This window comes from Amphibalanus amphitrite, unplaced genomic scaffold (genome assembly GCF_019059575.1).
Source record: "Amphibalanus amphitrite isolate SeventyFive unplaced genomic scaffold, NRLGWU_Aamphi_draft 000461F_arrow, whole genome shotgun sequence".
In the NCBI taxonomy this organism is placed as follows: domain Eukaryota; kingdom Metazoa; phylum Arthropoda; class Thecostraca; order Balanomorpha; family Balanidae; genus Amphibalanus; species Amphibalanus amphitrite.
Window position 1 is genome coordinate 289,456 of NW_024881955.1, and position 25,433 is coordinate 314,888.

The 25,433-nt window shown below is 50.2% G+C and overlaps 1 protein-coding gene across 4 annotated transcripts in view; it reads right to left on the reverse strand.

Moving 5' to 3' along the window:
• Nucleotides 1-22,374, reverse strand: part of LOC122391910 (mucin-5AC-like) — a 57,773-nt gene extending 35,399 nt beyond the window's left edge. For 3 of the 4 annotated variants that reach the window (XM_043386249.1, XM_043386250.1, XM_043386247.1), the window contains exons 1-2: nucleotides 22,302-22,373; nucleotides 19,159-19,303 (exon numbers count right to left, since the gene is read on the reverse strand). In XM_043386249.1, the coding sequence (XP_043242184.1) occupies nucleotides 19,159-19,198 (40 nt within the window). In that variant the 5' untranslated portion in view covers nucleotides 19,199-19,303; nucleotides 22,302-22,373. Of the gene's footprint in view, nucleotides 1-19,158; nucleotides 19,304-22,301 lie in introns of all 4 variants that reach the window. The other variant, XM_043386248.1, reaches the window with a different exon arrangement.
• Nucleotides 22,375-25,433: the final 3,059 nt, after the last annotated feature.

Genomic DNA, 25,433 nt, shown 5'->3' on the forward strand with positions numbered 1-25,433 from the left:
AAGCCCATGCGTCGCTGAGTGGATTACATGCGATAAGTTGCTACGTTTTATATCAAACGAGTCAAATTAATGACTGAATGAGTGTTGATGGCTATTGGCCTGATTATCAAAGCATAGCCTGAAAGATTAAACGAAATTTCATCCGTCTGCGAAGTGATCCAGTTTTAATATCATTGCTTTCAAACAGGTCGAATGAGCAGTTCCGAAACCTGTTTTACTCTAAGCCTTCGACCGTCCTATTTATCCGGTCGTTGTCTGTCTCAAGCTGTACTACTGTCAAATATATGCAGCGCGGCACTTCTTGCAGGCTGCCTGGAGCACTTGGCCGACCATTGTCGTCGGTTTAGTGTGCATCTAACTGAGAGACTCTCAGACTAAGTGGGCTATTACGCTGCCGTCGGAAACCCCCTCCCCACCAAGGCTGCCAGACGAACAGAACCTTGCCTGCAACCCACACCCCGTTCCCGCGCCAGTACCCACTGTCTGACACCCACGCGGCACCCACCGGGCACCCTCAGACACCCCGCGCGAGTCGGGCGCTCCTGATGTTGACCCAACAATTGGCCTTCAGTAGCGCGCTCGCCGTCTGCCTCCGACCTTCAACTCCCGCTCGCCGTATCCCTTCTGACAGTCTGTGTCGCCACCTCCGCCACCTCAGCTGCAGCTGTTCTGGGAGCTGCGAAGTTCGCTGTTTCTGCTGTCCTCTGCAGGCGCTGTTTGCCGCTGCTGCGTTGACGACGCGGCGGTAGCGACAGACTGTCCCCACGCTTGTAGATCCGGCTCCGCGTGCTCCTGCAGCTCGGGCGTGGTCACCGCCGACTCCAGCCCGGCCCGTGACTCCTGTCCGCCTCCATGTTCCCCGCGCGCCCCGGCGACCAGCCTTGTTTGGCCGGGAGCGAGCAGGACCCTCTCCCGACGGCACGCCTGATCGGGGGTGACGTCATCCGGTACCCGGCAGGCGTGCCGGGCGTGCGCTATTGTTGCCGCTCACTAATTGCCAGCCTGACCTCGAACCTGCATAACAGTTTGTCAGTGGAGAAGTTTCCGGAACGACGCAAGGCGTTGAAGCTAAAGAGGGACGACTGTGGTCCACGCTAAACCGGGGCCCAGCGATAGAGTGGTGCGAACGAACTTGAACCATCTGTTTCGTGAACATGAATTGAGATGAAAGCTACCCCGCGCGTAGTTTTCGATCATGCGTCCTTTGTCATAGTTTTACTGCAATATTTATGAGTTTTATTTGGCTATTTAACCCTATTCCTGGCGGGCTCCGCCGGGACAAGAAACTGGCGGGGGGGGGCCGATTCGGCCCCCCCCCTGAGATCTCGAGAACGAAACAAGATAGCGACTAGCGGTAAACGGCATCGGATACGCACGGCCAAGATCTACAATTTTTACTAAGGTCATTTTCAGGTCAGGTCAAAGATGACGTCACAGGGGTCGAAAAAGCCAAAATGGCGGCACTAGATATGGAGAGAGTTTTTCTCGAATAACTTTCGAATTAGTCAAGATAGGAACAAACTAAGGGCATCATCGTGATCCTCTCGTCAATCCGCATCGAATGATATATATGTTGACCTCGAAAGGTCAAGGTCAAAGGTTGACCTCAGGTCACGTGACCTCGAGGTCATCATGTATATCATTCGATGCGTCTTGACGAGCTGAACACAATGAGACCATCCACGCGTCTGTATCTTGTTCCTGTACGGAGTTATTGGCCAAAAACCTTTGGTGACCTTTGATGACGTCACATGACCTCACAGCTGCCCAACCGCAAAACAGACCTCAAGGTAGTGAAGGTTGATCGTATATGAAGTCATGTATGGTATATGGGGCCATTCCGACCCGTTTTAGTGGTAAAAACAGGGAGTTGATTTTTCCCCCATTGACTTATAATGGGGAGGTCGCGAAATTGACCTGACCTTAGGTCACCGATATCAAAATTCCGAGATATACAAATTGCACATACTGGTACCCTAACTAAACCCTGAAGAGAAGAAATTGATCGGTCAAAAACTCTAGCTCTGGCGTGATTGCAAACTTTTCTGAGGTAGCGTCACCAAACCGCCTCTGGTGACCTGACCTGAGGTCAGATCAACTCAAAATTTTCAGACATGTTGCGTAGAAGCCTTTGAGGAAAAGTCAGAAAATTTGAGCTTCCTAGCTCAACGCGTTTGGGAGATATAACCAAAAAACCTCAGGGGGGGGCTCCTGAGCCCCCCCCCGCCAGGAATAGGGTTAAATGCACTTTTAGCAGAATAGAACCTTTCCTATACGGAAAGCAAATTGTCGTGTATAGGTTTGAATGCCCGGTAGCCGAAACCATAATCCGGTGAAAATAACGGAAGCTCGTTTAGCTAGTTTGTTCAGTCGGATGACTCAGGCTAATCCACTGAGGATTGGCTATTCCCTGACGTAACAGCCTGCCGACCGTTGCACAGTGGCCCTTTTTCAGAATTAGCACGCATTAATTCCCACATTACCTGCAAGTGGTGCAAGACATCACCACGTGATCAAGGACGTATTTCCTGCCAATGCAAAGAGAAGAAACGAAACGAACTGCCCAAGGAGATTCTGCCCAACAGCGACAGGCCGCTCGGCCCAAGATTTGGCGCACGTTCCCACGGCTCGCCCGCCGGCCTAGGCCGCTCCGAACGCAAGTGTGGCGAGCCCGCCAGCCGACCGCGCTGCACTGACCGCCAGGACGCCCCAGGGCGTCACGTGACCGCATCTACAGCTGTTGCCAGCCACCGTTAGTCGGCCCCGGCCGGGCAGCAACTAAGGTCAGCGCGACGCGAACAATACAAACACATAGGCGCTTTTGACGTTAGATCAGCCACATTTAGGCGCACACCAGGTGACACCAGCTTCGTGCCAGGTCAATGAGCTTAGTCGTATCGAACAGGAGCCACAGCCGCTCGCGGACTGAACGGGCTCACGTTATCCACCGTAGAAGCAAAATGGCGCAAAATGGCGCGATGCCCTTTGGTGGACATGGTCAGAAGAGATCGGCGATTCGAACGATGCATAATACGATATGTCCCAGAGTGTGCTACTTAACATAAAGCTTCATATGTATGCCGCCATCTCCAGTTAATAATTGTCCTGTTATTGTGTTAACAATATTCGGCAAAAGTGGTCAATTTAAGTTTATACAATGGAAATTGTGGTTTCTAGGGCTTCTACGTAGACTCAGCTTCACAGCCATGCCACTAATTTTTAATATTTTCTCACCGAAAGCCTTACAAATTGATGTTCATCTCACCCTACTTTTTAGGGTCCGCCGGTGGTGTCCGCGCGCCTCTCGACAAACTTCGATTTTGCGGTCAGTTTTACCAAAGATAATTATTTTTTAGGAGGTAAAAATGGCACCATCGGATAGTTTGGAATGTTTTGCACACGATTAGACTGCTTTTTACTCAAAAGAAGAGAAAAAATATTTTGAATTTATGCGTGCTAATTCTGAAAAAGGGCCACTGTGCGTTGGCTGTAGCCCCGTCCAACTGGCTGGTCCGGTCGACAGGTCGGCAACAGCAGCAGCGGCAGCGGTCAGCCGGTCACAGGTTTTCACTTTCTGCTCCCAGGCCGACCGGCGCCCAGCTGCAGCGCATGCGCGGTGGAGCGGGACCACGCCCGGCTGGCCGGCCCCACCCAAGGTCGGGTCGCCGGACCGGACCTCGGTCAGCCGGCTCCTCCCGGCGCAGCTGCCTCTCTCCCCTCTCCTCTCCTCTGCCCAGCTGGCCGCCGGCGGCTGGTGGTCTAATCACACCGAGCGACACGGGTTGGTCCTCCCTGCTGAGAGTGCTGCAGCAATGGGCGGGGCCGAGCCACACGAGCGAAGGACGCCGATCCAGCAGGATCGACTGTACTCCATGATTGAACCACGGGTAATGAGGGCTTTACTGACCGCCACGAGGGAGGGCCATTATGAAACAAATGCACTCGTCCGTTTGCATGAATGGGAACGTGAGCGCTCCAGGTGCTGTCTGAGATGCTGAATGATATCGGATACCTGATGCAAGCTGCGTCTGAGATGTGTTACGGCACTATTTCCGGCGCTTTTGAACCATGAATATTACGAGATTACAGACCGCAGAGGAGGTAGTTTCCCGGCCAATGTCGGCACTGTCCATTATCGGCAGGGCGGACGCTTCATGACTCTCGGGTGCTGGAGAGATAGAGCGGGATTCGGTTCAATGGGTCTCTAACCACCCACCACCGAGGCACATTTTACATCAGTGAGGACTGGGCTGAGCTTAGATTCAGTAAAGAAGAAACGTTCCGTCGACAGCAACAGCAAATAAACCGCCAAGGCTACCACCGTTCCATGCCTGTTACACAACCGCTATCCTCGTGTGAAAGAAAGCCCTGATAACATCACCTAACGATGATTCAGAGCACTCTTCAGGCATACCACGGCATCCAGTTTTCGCCCGAATCCACTCCAAAACGGGCGGTGTCATTACTTGACCTCGAAGGACAAGAGGCGGTTGTACAGACAGCCGCGTCTCAGGGTCGGTCGGGCCAAATGAGCTCTGGATGGATAATTACGGTGGGGATTTCGTCACCCTGTGCCGGGTATAAATTATTTGCCCTCCCTATAACGTATGCGCCGCCAGAACTGGAGCAGTGGGCCACGTTGCAGAAGTGCACTGTCTGCTTGAGTGGTGGCGATATAATGGTGGGCTTGTGACGTCACGGGGACAATACTGGCGCGTCACCGGGCTGTGGAACACCGAACAACGGCAGCGGCAGCGATCTCAACAGCAGTGACGGTATGGCAGTGGCCCTAAATTTTCAAAACTTTTTAATTGCATCAAAGAGATTCACTCCAGTGTAAGTTTTTCACCTTTTCCTCGGCCTGTAGCTTCTGTTTCGATCTCCGGAGAGGAACGGCGGGCGAGCGGCGACTTCAACTGCTGGTGAGCTGTGCCGTGGCGGCGGCCGCAGCCGTGTTTACATTTGTTTATGTATGTCATTCAGACAAGGCGCTTTGAGTTAAGCTTTTGCTTTTGCGCCTGTCTTATATTTTGTACAAGTTCAGCCCGTATTTTTTGTTTAATAAACTTGGTTATGATGATGATGATGATGATGATGATGAACAAAATAATTATGTCCCGAGCGGGAGCATGGCTTCATGTGTAGCTTACATACATATAAACCTCTACGGAATGCTTTAAAGAAATTCTGGATGTGTGGATCAGACATTTACCAACTGAGATGGATTATATAAATTACATAGTTTTATCACCGGAGAGTAATGCAACAATGTAACGGAAATTACCCATTTGTAAAGTAAGTTCACAAAACATTGAAGCGAAGCTTCACAAACAAGTAAGCAATGCTTGCTCTAACGACTTAGCTAACATGGAAATCCCTCAACCAAAACCTGCGAAACTCCGGCTATCGGTATCGAATAGTGATATCGATCGAGCAGATGATGACCTCGGCACTCCATATAAGGCCCGGACAGAGGGCGCTTTTTGTCAGGGCGAGAACAAAGGCGACGAGGCAAAATCGACCATAAAACATTCTGATAAAATAGCTTTGTGCGTGAATGGAATTTGTAGGCATACATGAGAAGGAAACCGTCACATAGGAAGACCTAATATTTTTTTAATTTTACCTAATATCGTCAGATATATAGATGGACATGACAAAGGGAAAGATATAAAAACCTGGGTAAGCCCACCAATGCCGAGCACATCGACGCAAAGAATAGCCAGTAGGTTCCTTATGCAAGTGGCTCCTTTCGCAGACTGCTTGTAAGTCTAGCTGAATTGGACGAGACAGAAAAAAAATGACATCGGATCTATCCTTTTGCAAGATGACCGTTCCAAGGATATGGGCCAGGACTTGCTAAATGCGCTATCTGGATACACTCCACTCTATTTTACGATACCGAATGAATCTCAAACTTGAAACTTGTTACAAATCCAGGTTAGCAATCAGTTGCTTGGTAAACAATTTTAGACAATCAATCAACACCAGACTGATGAGTGGCGTTTCTATCGGTCTTAATGAGCTCTTCCACCAGCAGTCTTGCTCTAGCAGCGTTTCCTGTAATGTCGAATGCAGCATCACAATAAGCTGCTCCGAAATGACAACTGCGTCGCAGAGAACTGAGTACGCGTCGACCGCATTTCGCCATGCGTCGGTCGTTCTGAGTTCCCACGCCAGCTCAATGTTCAGACCCGATACGAGTGGTGTGAATGCCAGGAGGGCGGGCCTCTGGAGACTTCAATGTCAGGACTGCGACGTGAACCAGCTTAGAAGCATGCCGGACCGAAACAACAGTATTGTTCGCCCATGGCAAGCGCTAAAAAAAAAAAACTGACCGAGAGCGGCATTGTGGAGAACAGAGTGAACGGAAACCCGCCCCCGCCTCTCAGCTGCAGAGCATTGCTCCGCACGGACTCCTGGGGTGGCCTTCAGGGGGGCTGAATGACAACAAAAATAAACCTGGAACTGGCCGGTGAGCTGGGACATGGCACAGACATGTAGCATGTCGTCCAACACCCGGATGTAGAACGATCTCTGAATTGTGTTGTGGCACCAGTCTAGCATTTTGTCACTCACTAAACGAGTGTGTAGCTTCTGAATTTGTTTGGATTCGAAACCAGCTACAATTCAAGCGCTTCGTCGTAAATTTCCTCATTTTCGCATACCAATTATTCAATCATAAGGATCGTTGGATGTCATTAGTTAACCCATTAAACATAATTAGCGCACATCTACCTTTTATTTCGGAACAGTCTGACTTCATTTCATTGAAAAGGGTGCGTCACATTCTGATTAATTACAGACAGGGAGCCATCAGACTGACAGGTAGAAGGACGGAAGAATCACTCATGACTCTGTGTCGCTCTGATAATGAGCTTCAGGATCGGTTAGTTGCCCTTAGCAGTTCTAGCCCGCTATTTATGACACTTGGATATCATCGTCTGCTATCGTGAAAAACTGACTGAGGCGAGTGCCACTCCACGTTGATCTGTCCCTGGCCGAGTGCTTACCCTGGACCCCGTCTCTCCATCTCTCCTCCCCAACTGTCGACGGGGCGCCGCCAATCGCGCCTTGCCGTACCCATTGGAGGCCATGCAAGCACATAGGTCACCCTGTTTGGCATTGGAACGTCTCACTCCTCCCCCGCGGCCACTGCATTCAATTGTGATGGCATTCTCGATGCCTATAAACGGCCTTGTTGGATGCAAAATAGTCACATCAATCGTTTCCAGACAATCAACAGATCAGAGCCACTTGATGCCGATGCGATAATTAATTCTGCCGCTGTATCAGTGACATTCTGAAGGCTGCACCTCGGGGAGGGGCGGTGATATACGTGGTCTCGCGTCCTTCCTAGCTAGACCGCGCTGCGGCCAGTGTGCGGCGGCCGGCGCCCTGACCTGATTGTGCTCAGAGCCCGCCAGGTAAATCACGGGTCTTCGCCGAGCGGCCTTACGCTAATGACAGCAGCGTTATGAATATGAAACGATGCGGCGATTTGTGTGCGCGCACCTAGCCCGGCGGCGAGCATCCTTGGGACTGACAAAATGTCTCTGTTAGAGAGACTCGCCATTAGGTCGCCATGCTTCGCTAGTTCCGCGATGGCGAAATTGGCATTCAGTGCGCGTGAGTAGTGTTGTTATGGCAATGTTACGGGCGGGCACGCGGCGACGCGACAAAAACCAGTACAACAGAGAGGGTAGTGTGTTGATTGAGTTTTAACGCATACAATATACTGATGCTGAGAGTTACTCATATCAGCAGCACTGATGAAATGTTATTTAAAAGCTCAAAAAATGTTTTCCTGTGCCATGACGTCCAATTTAAAGCCAAGTTCAAACTCAAATGTCATGAGCGTTCATAGCTTTGCTTCTTTATGTGCCGCTTGGCCTTTGCTTTCGTATATTCTGAATATACTAAATGGCAAAATTTAATATTGATCAATCTATAGATCATGTCCTGCATGGTAGGCAGATTAATAAATTAAACCTGTCTCATATTACCGACGAAACTATGAATGCATCAATATGTCATGCCCATAATGCACTTAGACGTACAAACGGCAAAATAGATTGCAAATGGTATCTCGGCTATACCTGGGCTACCAGCTCCCTCCTGAGCAAGACAATGGCTCACGCGGCCAATTTAGCATTCATGGAGTGAACCAATGACATGCGCGTGACCGAAACGCACTGACCCTGACACGTGAAGAAGGTGACCTCCAGAATCTTTTGAACTATGCGGAACGCTAAAGCAAAGACCATGCTTGTTATCCGTGCTATAAAAGAATGAGATGCGCCTCGTTAATTTGATCACATTCATTCATTGTAACGGCTGGAGCATGCGTTAGCTGAGCTGAAAGTTGGAAATAAGATAACATTTTAACCCACGAGCCGCTGGGGGGGGGGGGGGGGGGGGGGGGGCATAAAGTTGCCCCCCCCTTTACGTTTTGTGAAATATCTCCGAAACCTGATGAGCTACGAACGTGAAACTTGGCATAGCTTCAAATGAATACCTAGGCAATGTTTGAGGAAAGTTTGGTGGTTGTAGTAACTAAGATGACGTCACAGTGACGTCATAAAGTTTTGTCGTTTTCCGATATGGACCGTTTCTGATGACGCTGAGCATGAAACTCAACTGTAAATGAACTAGACAGCACCTGCTGTCATCCTAAAACATCTTACTACACTTCCATCTAGTTTCTGACCAATAATCGACCCTTTATATTCGGTCCCATATATCTGATGTATCGTGAGGAATATGAGAGTCGCAAATCTATAATTTCACTTATGACGTCACTGTGACGTCATTTTAAATGGGATCGACACCAAATTTAAACACAACCTCGGCTAGATATTCAGGAAGATGTGTGCAAAGTTTCGCTTCTCTATCTCCTCGCGTTGCGACGATATCGTCGCAGAAGTAAAGGGGGGGCAACTATATGCCCCCCCCCCCAGCGGCCGGCGGGTGGCGCGGAGGCCCAGCGGCCGCCGGGTTAAAGGTAGTGTGCCACCTTTGAAAGATTTCCCATTCTATTTTTCCTAGGATAAGAAGCTTCTGTTTTTACCTAATATCGCAAAAAAAAATCAAAAATGGGCCTGGAATAGTGCCTTTTTTGCCTAAAAGTTTATCGGTTTTTAGATATGTATAACAACTGTAGTGGGCTCACCTGCAAACAGGCGTCGGGCAACAATCGCGAATGCGGCGCACTTGTGACAATAAGCAAAGGTCATTATAGTGTTACGACCATACGACGTACGGGAATGAGTTATCAGCTGTCTAATCGTAGACAACACAATGTCGAGCCTTAAACTGTAAGCCCGTATTGGTACTGTTTCTTTTATTTGGCTGTCGAACATTATTTATGGTTTGAAATATGATTTTATGTAAAATAATTGATATGAAAAAGCCGTCTTATAAGTTATGACCCCATTTCACCACACGCAAGTGGCAGAAATGACAATGATCAGCTGACGCATTTTTATTGGCCGAAGTCAGAGCGCGCGGCCCGACGCACCACGCGTATTTGGAAATTCCGACCTCGACGAGCATCAGAAGCCACCTACCAGGCGTGTTCGAAACCGCAGGAGATGATGATGAACGGGTTTATCGAAACTTGATTGGATGAGCATATCGGTAATAGCGATTTCAGTGTGTGCATTTATTGTTCATAGTGGTGTGAAATGTGGTTGGGGTACGACCGACAACCCGTCGGGGCGAATTTCGCACTGGGGTACTCAAAATTTGAAGAATTTAAGACGTTTCCATGAGTTTTGAAGGTATGGATAAGTTCTAAAAATCCGGTTCTCCTTATCTGGGCCATTAACTCCATACGGTCCAAGAAAGCTGGCACACTACCTTTAAATGCAAACGTGCGCTCACATTTTTCCTTGTACTCGATCTGTCAACACTTCATCATATTTCTCTATTCTGTTTTATCTTTTCCTCCGAGGTCGTCAATCCTCCCCACGCGCCATTGTGATCCGCTGACGTCTGATGGTTACCCGATATCCCCATTTGTCTGACAGTCGGCCCTCGGGCCCTGTGCCCGTCCCCTGCCGTCCGTCTCTACCGACCCGTGATCGTGACCGTCAGCCGCCAGCACCAAGTGACTGCTGACACCACCACTCTACTGCGGCACATCTGTATTCAGCCCCTCTGCCGGGAAGCCCGGCTCACTTAGCAGTGTCGCAAGCCGCCAGCTGGCCGGCCCAATAGCCGCCGATGAGCGAGTCGACCGGTGTGCGACTGTTGATTAACTCAGCTGAGCTAGCGCTGGCCGGGCGGTAGCGGCGGTAGCGGCGGTAGCGCGTTAAAGAGCCGGCGCACAGTGGGCGCAGCATCCGTGTCGTGTTGTCATGCCCGCCGGCAGCTGCTGCCGCGCGACTGCAGGTGTCAGCGAGGTGCGAGTTATTATTATCGGAGGCAGCAGAGGTCGCTAGAGGGAAAGCCGGCACCCAGGCGGGGCTGTCGTAAACGCTGCCGTCGACGCTGTCTGAATGGTTGATCGACACCTGCCGTGAGCTGTTCGTAGCGCAATACTTGTAACCGGGAAGTACGGAGAGCTCGAAAGATGAGGCTTGCTGGCGAATGCTGAGCTTAATCCATAGCACAAATATTGGGTGGGGCAAGTGCTTGGATTCGAGACATCACTCAATTGCTACATACCGCACGCCGCTGCAGCCACCAGCGAAGCATGCCCCGTATACCATTTCCTGAACAGTATCCCACTGATACATATTTTCTTTGACCCTGAAATTGAGTTTTATAACTTAAGGGATTTAGCAAATGGAATCAAGCTATGGTATTGAGCAAATCGTATGGGAGGAGCATTGTGTTGCAATCAAGCAATGCAAGGTGACAGAACAGAGCACAACTAAATGAACAGCTCAAGTGTTGTCATACTAACCTAACTAACTGTCTAATAGAGTAGTGCGCATATGACACAACCATAGCTATGTAGCTTTGTGCAGCCATGTGCATGATTTATACGCATGCATTTGCAAGGAAAACAGATATATCGCAGTAGGAGAAACTGCGATACGTTCTGAGCACTGTTGGGGTCACAGTTTCAGCTCACATAAAGCCCACAGACTGACGATAAACGTCTAATCAAATAGTGCCGCCACGACTGTATCTAACGGCATTGCAGAAACGTGCAATGTTGCTGACATTCCATGTCTCTCGCCTTTTCTGTGGTTATCTGAGCGGCGCAATCTCACGGGCGAGTGGCCTGCACGGATCAGTGACACGCCCAAATGCTGCAGCCACAGTGACAGTTCGGTGTCCGAGATTTGGACTGATGGAATGCGACAGCGGGTGGTGGCATTTACACTTCATGAAATGCGTTTCTTGTTTTTACAGACTTTCAAATTCGTGAAGAATTAAACCCAATTTGTTTAAAAGTTTTTGTTCGTGCAAGAATGTATTTGTCGTCATAGATTGATCTATGAAAAAAACGCAACAATAAATTGGATATCGGTGATGTCTTAGCTCTGAAAGTGATTTGTCGCCAGCTCTCAAGTCGGATTATCGTCTAGATGGCCGAGCTCTCCACTCACGTCACCATAGGTATGGATCCCCAATCCCCATTGACTTAGCCCGCCGGTCGACCGGCCGGGCGGCGCGGGCGATGCAGACAGTTTCTGAGGTGACAGCCCCGCCAGCATGCGCCGTTTGCGCCGACAGTGAAAGGAGTCTGTGCGGCGCGGCCACGGCCCGGGGTCGACAGCGACCGCCAGCCGGTGACGGTGACGTCACAGAGGGAAGGGTGACGTCACTGCGGGCGCAGTCGTGGAAAGACGAGGCCCGTGGGAAGTGTGCGCGGCTACGTCTGTTGTGACTGCCGATTGGGACATAATGAGACAGCGCTGACGCCTCCGGCATAAAGTGAAAGAAAACACAGATGCAGCTTATCATAGGCTTTCGACAAGCGGCTGGTGGGTGACGGCGAGCCGGAACTTAAAGCTACACGTTAACCCGCGCACCGACGGGGGTCTGCGCCAACTTAGTACCGACGGGGGGGGGGCGGATGACCGCCCCCCCCTGAGATCTCGAGAACGAAGCAAGATAGCGACAAGCGGTAAACGGCATCGGATACGCACGGTCAAGATCTACAATTTTTACTAAGGTCATTTTCAGGTCAGGTCAAAGATGACGTCACAGGGGTCGAAAAAGTCAAAATGGCGGCGCTAAATATGGAGAGAGTTTTTCTCGAATAACTTTCGAATTAGTCAAGATAGGAACAAACCAAGGGCATCATCGTGATCCTCTCGTCAATCCGCATCGAATGATATATATGTTGACCTCGAAAGGTCAAGGTCAAAGGTTGACCTCAGGTCACGTGACCTCGAGGTCATCATGTATATCATTCGATGCGTCTTGACGAGCTGAACACAATGAGACCATCCACGCGTCTGTATCTTGTTCCTGTACGGAGTTATTGGCCAAAAACCTTTGGTGACCTTTGATGACGTCACATGACCTCACAGCTGCCCAACAGCAAAACAGACCTCAAGGTAGTGAAGGTTGATCGTATATGAAGTCATGTATGGTATATGGGGCCATTCCGACCCGTTTTAGTGGTAAAAACAGGGAGTTGATTTTTCCCCCATTGACTTATAATGGGGAGGTCGCGAAATTGACCTGACCTTAGGTCACCGATATCAAAATTCCGAGATATACAAATTGTAGCTACTAATGACCTAATAACATCCTGCGACTTTCAAAGGCCTCCGACATCTACTGTAGCTCTGGCACGGTGACAAAGTTGCAAAAAAGTGACTTGAGGTTGGGTCATTCAAAGTGACCTGGTGACCTGACCTTGAAAGGTAGGAGGTTCAAACTTGCACACCATGTGTAAAATTGATAAGGGAATAGTCATACCAAATTTCGCGGCGCTACGCGCCGCGGTTTTCCCGCTATTCGCGAAAAACCTCAGGGGGGGGCGGATATCCGCCCCCCCCCGTCGGTGCGCGGGTTAAGATTATTTACTTTGTCCCGGTAAGGCCAGTCTGAATGGCTAGCTCAGAAGGTCCCGAGCGCAACGACCGGCCATCTTGAAAGTCAAATGCAGCAGGCCACTCTGAAGTAGGGTGATGGTTGTTTTGCTGTGCGTCCAACTGAAGGTCGCAGCTTATAATATCGCCGCTTTTGACTGCCTTAATTGACCCATTGACCCATAAATTACTCATTGATTGGGTACGCATTAACATAATCATTATGGACCGATGCAGGCAAATGTAACAGTCATTCTGCCAAATGCGTCACGATCTTGGCGATTGGGGCCCAGCCCTGGGACAGTTTGGTCCAGCCGTCTAGGATCTCGCTCCAGCTCCCTGGGAACGTCACTGGGGAATCACATTGGACTCCAACCACAGACCAGTTGGACTCGGGGCCAATATAGTTAGGTCTGATTTGGTCTTTGACGTCGTGAATCTGGGACACAAGTCGACCGTAAAAAACACACAATTCTTTAACTGTACTACGTGGACTGTACTACGTGGTGCGTGGACTGTACTACTTGGCTCATTTATTTTTTAGAAACTTTTGATGCAATGTTTTCAGCGTGCATTCTGCCGAAGTGCCTGTGTTGGCTGTAAAGGCAGCAATTGTGCTCATTCATAAAACCCGATCGCACGCTTACGTTCATTTAGCCCCATTTCACTTTTGAATTACCGTCAGCACCAGTCTCGTTTTTTGTCGCTGTCGGAGTGAGCGCGTGCTCCCGGCGCCCGCTGACCCCACGGCTCGCCGGCCGATCTCTGCGACCCTGGTGGGGGGTCAGAGGTCACCGATCTGCCGTCGCACCCTCCTTCCCTCTCCCTGCTCCTTTCCTCTCCCCAACATTGGGACGAGGACGCTGGCAGAGGTTTCCACGCGAGGCCGCGCATCTCCTCTTTAAAACTCAGAACGGCCATAGGTCAGCAGGCTGGGGAAGGGAGAGAGAGAGAGAGAGAGAGAGAGAGAGAGAGAGAGAGAGAGAGAGAGAGAGAGAGAGAGAGAGAGAGAGAGAGAGAGAGAGAGAGAGAGAGAGAGAGAGAGAGGAGCTGATCGCAGGGATAAGATGTGGACGCTAAAGATCGAAGCTGGACCATGTCATGCTTTCACCAATTAAAATGGCTGGTCATTCGTTCCCCCAGATCCCACTCGCAGGATTTGAGCGTTGGAATATCGCAAGCGTGGTATTGAGCGAATGAGACTTCAGTCTGATTTGCATGGGTAACAAGTGGGTGATCGATAGAGTGTTGTAATACCACAGGTCGAATGGTCTAGCAAGTCACCATCATTTGTTTGGCTCATTTCGCTGGTTGATGCAAAGTTCAAGCAGAAAATCGTTTAGCTATTAAATCATGAAATTAGCTAAACGATTTTAAAAAATCGTTTAGCTATTTTGTTTCGAGATTCTTAGATCTTTCAGTATGACCACGTTGTTCAACCAAGAATGAAAGAAACAGTCAGAACATTTGCGATTTCATGGAGGAAATCAACTTGAAAGAAAGATCACTATGCATAGATGGCCAATTACACATCTGCTTGGATCACCATTCACCAAAACAAATTTTATGATCGCCTTTAAACGATATTGCAGAGCTAAGAAGCTGCAAAGCGCATGTGTTTCAACACTTTTCACTAACTATAAGCTAGCTGGCCACATTGTTTATAAAGTCCCCAGCATTTCAGCAAAAGCATCAGCATGCAGGGGCTCTGAATTCATACTGCTCAAGTAGACCGTTCCAGAAAGCCCCCACACAGCCCCCGCGTACTCAGTAAACCCCAGCTCGATCGTCCCAGCCTGACCCCGACCCGGTGAATCGACTCGGTGCGGCATTTCCGCCGCGGCTCGCGCCGATCAGTCTCCCCAGCCCAGAGCGGACCGTTCGCGTGTTCCCGGCGGCTGCATACGGGATGGGACGGCTGACCGATGCTCATGCCGGGGCCAAGGACGCGGCCAACGGCGCAACCTTTACCTGACCAGGCAACTACAAATGAATCAGTCTGAGGGTGCAGCGCTATACACGGAATGTTCAATTGCTGAATCTCATCGGATGCATTGACTGGCGGCTTCTTCGTTCATGATTGCTTTGTATATGCGAACAACACGAATAATTTAATGCATCTGTTGTCGTAAGTGTTTTACCAGTTTTTCTTTTATTTGGGAGTTTCTACTTCTTCAGTTTCTACTTCCCTTTTGAAAAGTAACATGTTTTATTCCTTTCCAGGCCTCTCGCTGCTGCTGAAGACCATATAAATAAGAACACCGATTTCTCGGAAACCGATGAAGTCTGACCACTAACAGCTGACCACTGACGTCAGATTCCGTCTGGGAGCGCGTCACCTCTCTCGTGTTGACCTCGCGGTCAGCTGATGTGCCGCCTGGTACGGGATGCTCCGTTCTGGGGCGGTCCAGTGAGTCACTGCTCCTCTGCTGCACCCACAGCTACATGGAGAATACTCCTCGCAGAAGGAGCTGAGATGGGAAGCTGACACTGTGACCCTGACACGGTCGATACCTGAGGTCACCATTTTCAGAAAGTTTCTTGATAATTGATGGTCTTTGTTAGACAGCTTGCAGGCTGTATCACTATATTACAAAATATTCCCAAAAGATTATGTGGTTCGACCCAGGTTCGACCTCCTTGCAGTCCCAGCGAGGGTACCCAACTTATATGTCGTCTGCAGACCCAGTGTAGCTAATGACAGACTCTTTCCTATCCCAGCAACGGGAACACTGTGGTTTCAGCCGGAGACCAGACGAGAAAGTTCTCCGACCGGAGACGACGGGTGCCGCAGCAGTCCAATCTGAGCACACAGACGCCTACGGTCGCCCACAGAACTCCGACGCTGAGAAGATGGATCACCTGCAGGTGGGAGTAGGCCGGTAGGCCCGGTAGGCAGACCGGTAGGCAGGCCAGATGGGTCAACACGGCGATGGGTGGGCTTAAAGACTCACAACCTCCTTGGAAACTGGTAGGGTGGTGCAGACCAGCTGGGCTCGGTTGCTGTGTACCAATGCGTGCCACATCTATTGAGTAGCGCAAGATACGTCAGGATTTCAGAAAGGGACGATACAGGAATGCGTCCATGATAGAAACGTCGAAGTGACAGCTTCGGCGTTGAATCTTACTTTGAAGGAGCGCGCGCTTGGGTAATGCTTTCCGCAAAGTTGTAGACTCAACAGCGTTGCACAATGAAGCGTAATTCGAGCAGTTTCTTCGAGAGTATGACTGGTCTGGAATCAATTGACAGGAACTTGTCCGTTAAAAAGGCCGGTATATTTTCGCAATAATGTCCCGCTGCATTACGCACGATCAGCACACAAGCGGCGCTAAGCTTGTCCAGTTGCCTTCTGAGAATCTTGACCAGCGTGGCCAACAGAAAGGAAACGATTGTTACTTGTGACAGTGAAACTATTAACACAACCTAAAAATTACGTGTCTACGCTTAATTTTATCAGTAACAGCTGTCAGTTGCGCGGGTTTGACAGCCCATGACAGTTAACGCCCGAATTGGAAACCGGGGAATTTCGTCAACAGTGACTAATCGCCTAGCTAAGCGCGGTGCAAACGCCGCTATTACGTCGGCTGAGCATCACGGCGGCTGGGTTTCCGGCGCTCTCGGTGATAATGTCTCACATCGCTCCGAGCTCCGGTGGCGCAGTCACGGACCATGAGGCCGAGTGCCGATATTGTGCCGTGTAATTACCCGGTGTCGGTCAGAGTACAGACCCAGTCTCTGTACCTGATACCGTTTCACAACCTGCCTGTGAGCGGGCCGGCAGCTCGCCTGCACACGACAATGCCGATATTGTTTGCCGAAGGTCGTTTGTATCTGGAGCAGCCGAGTGGAGAGTCGATTCACACCGGCGAACATGGAGTCGGTCCCGAGCGTTTCCAAACGCCGGGCTGTGCCAACTCCATCAGTGCCGGCGTGACATGTTGGCTCGCCCGCGGCGCCGCTCGGTCGTGCCACTAAGGGCGTCGGGCCCACAGCGTGCCGATCGATAATCGCCTCTAATAGCCGGCCTGTGCCGGTGTCCGCCGTTCGCAATCGCCGCCACCGCGTCACTATCGCGCGAATCAGCGGCGCCAGCACAGTTTACGCTGCAACGCTGCAATGTTGCAGCCGACTTTGGAAAGACACGACCTGGAAATAGGCGATCGCCGATCGCGCTCCAGCGTGTCACGAGTTGGACTGAACCTCAAATATTTGTGAAATGGAACGAACAAATGGAGACTTATATGTATATCTCTGCGACAAAACTGCAACGATGTAAATGGCAAGCTGACAATGCGTAACGATTGTGGACTCTCAGCGACACTTCATTTAGGATGAAGTATACAGACACAGTGAAAGCAATGCATAGAAGATCGATTAAGGACAAGTTACGGCCACGCTTTGATTGCTTCAAGGCGGCTGATCGATAAAAAGTGGTCCGTTGCATGCGTTATGACGGCTTTGGTGTCCGTTACCTAATCTCCCGTTGAGCGGGGAGTGCCACCGCCGAATGTGTGTCACGCAGTGCTCAGTCGTCCAACGATGCCATTGTTCGCAGTTACCCAACCGCCGATCGAACCCGCGAGGTAGCCAGCAAGGAAACGGCAATGGGCATCTCAATCAGAAAACCTGTTCTTATCCGAGCCAAGTATCGACCATCTGATCGCGGATAAACCACAGGTGGAAGTTATGTCTGTTTTAATATCCGCAACACCGGCTGTTGTCGTTAGTAGTTGGTATCAACTGTGACAATTGTCATCTTTATCACCATAAAATAGCTCTGATGCGACTAGGTGCAGGCTGGTCCCGGTAGGATTTCAACACTGCTAGAACGGCTGCGTTGCCCAATGTCTACTATTCATAAATCAACTAATAACTTTCATTTTCCTTCCTACCTTTTGATGCCTACGGAAATCATACCAATCAAATATAGATGTTTTTGTGATTACGTTTTTTTTTGCGATTGCACTTTTACTAATTTGGACAAACGCTATATATATATTGTAAGCCACAGCCCAAGATGGTAGGAAGCAATGCCATACTAAAACCGAAATTCATTGACATATGATTTGAAGAAGCATATGTCCAGTATCAGTGGACATAAGAATCATCTGTCCCAGACAAACCATCACCAGTCATGCAGTGCATCATCATTAATCAGTGCAGTACGGCAGAGTGCACCAGCAGAGTCTGAGTTTGCTTCACCTTCGGAGATAATTGAATCGCCGCTCGGTCCACAGACTACCCACTTCCGGCTATGGTCGTCTGCACTATCCATTACCACGATAGGCTAACGGTATTCTCCTCCCACATCCCGCGTTTTGCGCACGCAACCCTTCCCCTCTTCCCCGCTCCTCCACCCCGCGCGGCCATCGGAGACTGCAGCGCCTGGCGTAACGCTAGCACCGGAGACTGCAGCGCCGGCTGGGGCGCTAGCACCAGCGCGCCGCCGCAGGGATGGTCACCGCGCCTCGGCCGTGTCGGGCGCGTCACGCGTGCTTATGCAACCGTCACCGCCGCCACCGCCGCCGCCGCCGCGGGCGGATACAGCGACGCCGGCTGTCGATCACCAATGTCATCGCCGCGGGCGGCGGCGGCGGCGGCGGCGGCGGAGCCTCGGAACTGGCGGCGCGCGCGTGAGCAGGCCGTGCGACGTTATGTGGCGCAACGGGCACGATCGGTGGCGCGCTGCAACGGGAGCAGGCGGCGCGGCGTTTGTCTATCGCCGGCTGGTGTGGTTTATTGTCGATGGATGAGCGCCCCGGGCTGCCGGCCGGCCGGTGGGGTTCCGGCGGGTTACTACACCGGCGGCAGCCCCCCGCTGAGATGTGTGGGACGCCGCCGCCGCGGTTGGGCACGAGCGGCCAGTCGGGGTGCCTGATTGAAACGCGAGTGACCGGCGCCGCGGCTAGGAGAGAGGGTGACCGGAAAACGGGCCGCTCATTGGAAACGGGCCACGTCGGCGTGAGGCCCGCGGTGTTTTTGTACAGGCCAGTGCGTTACAACACCACTGTTAGTCTAATTTATAGCTTTGGATTGTGTTCTTATCATGGCAATTTGTTGTTGGTATTTAAAAACTCAAACCCGCAGTCCATTTAGTATTTTCAGTGGCATTCAAGAGTGCAGAGAATTAATCACAGTTGGGATAGCGGTACTCACCAAAGATGGCCAGCAGAAGAGCAAATTTAGCCAACTCCATGGTCGTTCACAAATCCGAGTTCCTTTCGGAACTCAGCACCGCGGCACTGTCGTAAAAGTCACTCCAGCTTGTTACTTTGGTGAATTGGTATTCAGTCGAGTCGTTCTGAAAAAGCAGACACAGTTTCATTCAATACGTCACGCAGCGTAGCAGCAGAATGGCTTAGTGTAGTCGTAATGGTACTGGTGATAAAGTACCCAAATAAAGCGAAACTGGTTATTCCGTCTAGTTTTTCACCGCATTGCAAACCTCACACTCGGATAGAATAAAATGATGCCTCATCTACGAAATCACTAGCTATGCTTGCACCACACGTATCATGCAGCGATTTTTACTAACACTAATTCTCAAACAGAGCCCTTTCACAGGTGTCACAGGTGCAACCCCGCGGCATCAGACATCAGTCGGACGGTCTCGTTACGTGTTCTCGTTCACGCTAGCAAGCACGGTAATAGCTTCCTGCAGTAATAAACGTAATTCTCACTTCAGCACTGCACTCATTGGTAACGCGTCACGGGCAGCGGCGCGCACGCTGCGGCGCGCTGCCAGTCTGCTGTATCCATATGACCCCCTCGCCCCGCCCTGACACCTCCCCGTTGAACTGAGGCACTGTCGGTAACATGTTGTAGTCAGGAGCTGGTGCGGTGCTTCAGCAGTAACGCGCAGTCGGCCGGAGCCGCGTGGAAAGTGCTGTCGACACGGAACAGCGATACAATGCCGCCGGAGGCCGGTTGCGCTCGGACTCATCAGCCGTAAAAACAATCTGATGACGCCTGGTTAACAGGGCCCCGTGGTATCAGCCGGCGCGTGCCGCGGCCGCCGGAGGGCCTGACTGCCCGCAGGCGGACGAGACTTATTGGAGCAGCTAACTCTTGGCCAGAGAGGGATATCATACCGCCTCGATTGGTTCCCGGTGACTGGCCAGATGAGTACTAAGAACAAACTCGAATTGGAGAGATATGAAATGCTCTACGTGATTAGATGCTAGCGTAACAAGTGCAGAGACCTTTAAGCTCTCTCGATCTTTATGTTCCAAGATAATTTTTAGACATTCAAAATCGCGCCACATCGGGACTATGCCGTAAGCATTTAACATTGGCGTTCAGATCGTCATAAGTTAACAGTGTTGAAACTTGAAGCGTCTATTTAGTTCAACGTTTCAGCAAAGCTAATATATGTGTCGTCATCAAGTGACAGGACTTAACCCGGCAGTTGCTGGGGTATTTCGCCACCCACCGTTTGCTGGGGAGGGGCGTTAAACGCCCCCAGCCGATAACTCGAGAACCAATAGGCGCAGCGAAACGCACGAGGCGGCAAACGAAAGAACGCGACGAGACGCTTCAGATGAGTACTTTAAAGTTGAATTTTGAGGTCACAGGTCGGGTCAAGGTCAGGTCAAACACCTGAAATCGGGCTTTCAATAGCATGGACTTCAGGACTTCGCAATGAGCGCCTCTCGTCATAAACTCTGTCAAAACGGTGCACAATCCATCATATAAGGCCTACAAGAGTGTCAGCCCCATGTAGGGGTCAGTCAAGCATAGGTCAGGGTCAAGGTCAGGTCAACCGGGTAGGCACATATCCCCAAAAATCAAAACTGATATTCGCAGCCTGTGACACATGTTTTATGGGTAATTTGGGGCGTAGAACACGATGGTGACATTCATTTTATCATATGTGTACGTGTTTGGCTCAAAAAGTTCAATTTAAGAAATGCATGTATCATGGTCGTGAAGTAGTCACGAGAAATTGCCAAGATTCAGATCAAAATTTTGGCAAATGTGAAACGATAATCAATAATCGAAGATAGCCATTGGATTGTTCATGGTATTGGCAGTCTAATGCCGTTTACGGCATGTCTGTATGTCTATTCTGTGATTTTATATGATTTTTTGAACATATACCGTTTTTGGTCGAAAACTCAGAAATCATGACGTCACTAAAACCTCGATAACTCAAAAATTTTCCGACCGATTTTTTTAAATTTTGTCACAATAGACTTCAATCAATTCCCCACAGGTACCCAAAATTTGGCGCGCCTGCGGCGCGCCGTTTTTATGCTATGGCCCGGCGAAAAAAGTGGGGGCGTTTAACGCCCCCCCCCCCCCCAGCAACTCGCGGGTTAATTGAAAAACAAAATAATGATCAACCAAAAGAACTATTGTAGAAAGCATACTCTTTGTTTGTTTAGATCAGATTACTTGCTTCAAAGTAAATTTCACTAGTGAGAGCCCTGTTCGAGCCTCTGCTGCGCTCGCTTTTTGACGCACTCTATCTACCCATGTCATTTGTTTTTTATACTAATCAGAATCGGCCCGGGTCACTGGCTGTAGTCGCGTTACGGATCATATGGAAGTTGGCAAGCGCGGCAGCTCTTGATATGTTTATAAGAAAATTAGCTGCTTTGAGTCTCCCATCTTCTAAAGCTATATTCAGTTTGCTGTTACAAATAAAAAGCATTCAAGTAGTTATTATGTAGTTTTTTTTAGGTGTTATTAAATAAAAACAACCTACTGAAAACGATTTAATTCCATTGATAGGCCACATCAAATAGCACTTACACAACTTCGCTAGATCAATGCTCCATAATATTCAAAGTCTTGTAGTCAGTCAGTGTAAGTCAGAATACTGCCATAGCATTGCATATGTGCTAGCAGTAGCAGTACTTAACCGTCTTGACCATTGTTTTTACAAATGCTAAAAAAGTTGTCAGTGTGCAACGTGCATACCTATAGCTTGGATAATTATAGTGCAATTGATGCTAAGTAAAACATTCCCTAAAAACACGCTGAATACTGACGCGGGCTCCGAGCTTCATCTGACTCACACCATATCCAGAACATTAGCATGCAAACTAATTTGCAAAATAATATAAGCAACATTCAATATAGTTGCACAGACACGAGAAGAGCGAACAATTATAATATTTTACTACATCTCCTACTGGCAATAACAGACTTCACTGCTCACTCGTTTCACTCAATCCACCGTACCGCCACCGCTGTGGACACACTCCTCCCCCTTCCCCTCCGCCCATCCCTCCCGGACCCCACACCAGCGCTGCGCTGCGGCGGCGCGGCTGTCGCTCGCGGTGTTTCCTCACCTTGCCTGGCTCCTGGCGCGCGGGCGGGGCGCCCTCTCCAGCCTCCTGTCACAGTGGCAGCCAGCGCTCGACTGGCGGCGCCGCGCGCGGAGAAAGGCCGCCTCGGCTCCACCTCAGCCTCGACCTTGGTCCGCCGCGCTGCCAAGGTCAGAAACCGAGGCAAGGTCAGCCCCGGGCACCCCCGAGGCGGTGTGCCCGCTGACCGCCCCCAGGGAACTCCTAGAAGACGCCGCTGGGATGTCAGGTGTCCTGTCCGGTGTGTTGAATTTCGGAGCGGTTGATCGGTCAGCTGTGTGCTGAGAGTGATTTGGAAGTCTAATCAAATGTCTGGGGCAGCCCAGCAATGGTTTATACCAGACCGTGAGGTAAGGACGTGCCTGGCAGGACCAGTGATTGGCCATTGCTTTATTTATGAAGTCAGTGTGTACGTTGGTTCCAGGTGGCTCTACGTGCTGTTATTTATAACGCCCACGAGAACAGACCAATATGATGAACGTTCGTATAAAAAAAAAAAATGATGAATGAATGAGACAAAAGAATTGTGTGGATCATTTTATGTTGAACGTTTCATGTTTGAATTCACTCCTTTAGTCTTCACATATGTTTAAAGATGCTTGGTTTTGCATTTCTACTGTTTTTAATAGGTATTATAACAAATTTGAGACAATTCATAAGATAGCACTCATGACAATACGAAAGTATAAACCACTAGCCAAGTGACGCTTTGACGAAAACAAAAGAACTTTAACCCTCCGCCGGCCGAGGGGGGGGGGGGGGCGGGTGCCGCCCCCAATAGGGTTTTTTCGCGATAGCTCCGAACACGCTGGCGATAGAGAGCTGAAACTTGGCATACCTGACCTTTGATCCAATCCGCATCTTCTGACACCAACCGCATTGACGTCATAAGTGAACCTCTGCACGGTCTTCAGACGTCGCAACTTCGCAACGCCCTTACTGCCAGAGAAGATGTCACAGGGAAATGAAACTTGCAGGATCTAGTATCCATTATGAGTCCCACAACTTGTATATCTCGGATTTTTCCTAAAGGTCATATGAGGTCAGGTCATTTTCGTGACCTCACCATTATAAGTCAATGGGGAAAAATGAAAACTGCTATTCTGGCGCCGGGAACGATCTCCAACTATCTCAAGCACACAGAATCGTGATTTGATGCACTCCTTGCAAGGTTAGATGCGTCACTTTTGCAATGTTGACCTTGCGTGACGTCATTTATGACGTCATCAAGGTCATATTAGTTTTTCGCCAATAACTCTTGATCAAATTGAGCTAGCGAGTCGGGAAAGCCACCAATGGACTCAGGAAGGCCTGCCGAATCGAATGATATGCGACATGACCTCTTTCGACCAACTTCGTGACCTGGGGGTGCTGACCTGACCTTGACCTGAGGTCAACACCCCAAGTTGACCTGACCCGGACAAAAAGTATACCATTCGACGCGCCTGAGCGAGGCGAACACGATGCTGCCAAAATCGGCGCTCTACGGCCATTTTTTTTGCGAAGTTATTCACCAAAAACTGAACCGTACCTTGGGGCACTTGACCTGACCTCAGAGGTCACCGGTTGACCTAGGACCTTAAAATCGGGTACCAATCTCTGCGTCTCGTAACGGCGCACACGCTCGTTTTTTCCGCGACGCGCTAGCTCCACCAGGGGCGAAACGGCGAGGGGGGGGGTCGTACCCGCCCCCCCCCCTCGGCCGGCGCGTATGTAGAAAACCAATAGGTCCGGCGAGGGTTAATCAAAACCTGTTAAATTTTGTGTGGCTTCTCTCGGGCTCCATAATAGTTAAATGCAGGGTTGTGCGCGACTCAAAGAAATTTGCCGACTCGACTCATCATTTAACTTCAGAAAGTCCTGACTCAACTCTGACTCAAAGAAGGAGCTGATTTTTTCCCTTGACTCGACTCATGACTTAAGCGGCACAATAAACATATGAGTCGACTCAAACTTGACTCAAATTTTCTGTTGAGTCAAGTGAGTTGACTCAAAATTGACTCAGATAAAAAGTTGTTGAGCGGGGGGGTGAAAAAAAATCCGGCAGCAGGCCAGGGCTAAGCTGTTAACACGCGCACCGACGGGGGGGGGCGGATATCCGCCCCCTGAGGTTTTTCGCGAATGCGCCGCGAAATTTAGTACGACTATTTTCTCATCAATTTTACACATGGTGTGCAAGTTTGAACCTCCTAACTTTTAAGGGGACGCCATTTAATTGCATCCCAGAAAAGCTATTTCTGGCACCTAAAAGCTGACTCGCCCCAAAATTGGTCCTCAGCACCTATTTGGTGGATACCAGCACCAATCATGGAAAATGACCTTAATTAGCTGTTTCTGGCACCTATTCATCGGTACGCCTTACTCTTTTTTCTGAATCTGGCACCTAAATGCTGAGAGTAGCACCAATCTAGTAGAGAAATGAGCTACTGGCTGGTAGAATCATGTTGTTATTACGGAGCGAGCGAAGCGAGCGGAGTCTTACGTAGAATAATGGTCTTTTCACGTCAGTTCCGTGCAAAATACATTAACGCTTGGCGTTAGAGGTGCAACCGGCCCCCCGTTTCCTGGAGGTGCCCGGCATATGAGGGAGCCGGCCACAGAGGGTGCGGGCGCCAATTGGAGGCTAGATAAGCGCCAGCGGTCGGGTAAGCAAACACAGTCCGCCCGGCCTGGCGAGGACACTGCGCCGGCCGCCGGGCGCCTCCAGTGCGTGAGTGGCACGTCAGACGGCGGCCGCTCATGTTTTTCGTGCGTGCGCGCTCAAGCCGCTGCGATCATCCCCCGGAGATGGGACGCTCCACACGCGAAAGGGCATCCGGTAAGTCACGCCTTTGCTTGCTGGCGTCTCCCCATTGTGTCCAGGCTGTCACGAGCGACCCACTACCAGCAATCTTAGGCCCGCGGGCGCTCCGTGCCGGCGTACCTACCGCCCCCTCGTATTGTTGTGTTGAACATTTCAGAGTGGTCCACGTTCCACTTGTGTGTCGATTACTGCCGTGGCGATCACGTGGCGATTACTGCTCCTTTGCTTGTCTTACCGCCGACACGTCCCGCGCCGTCACGCCGCAGCTGACATCCCATGCTTATGTCATTTTCTCGGTTCTCGGACGGCCAGTC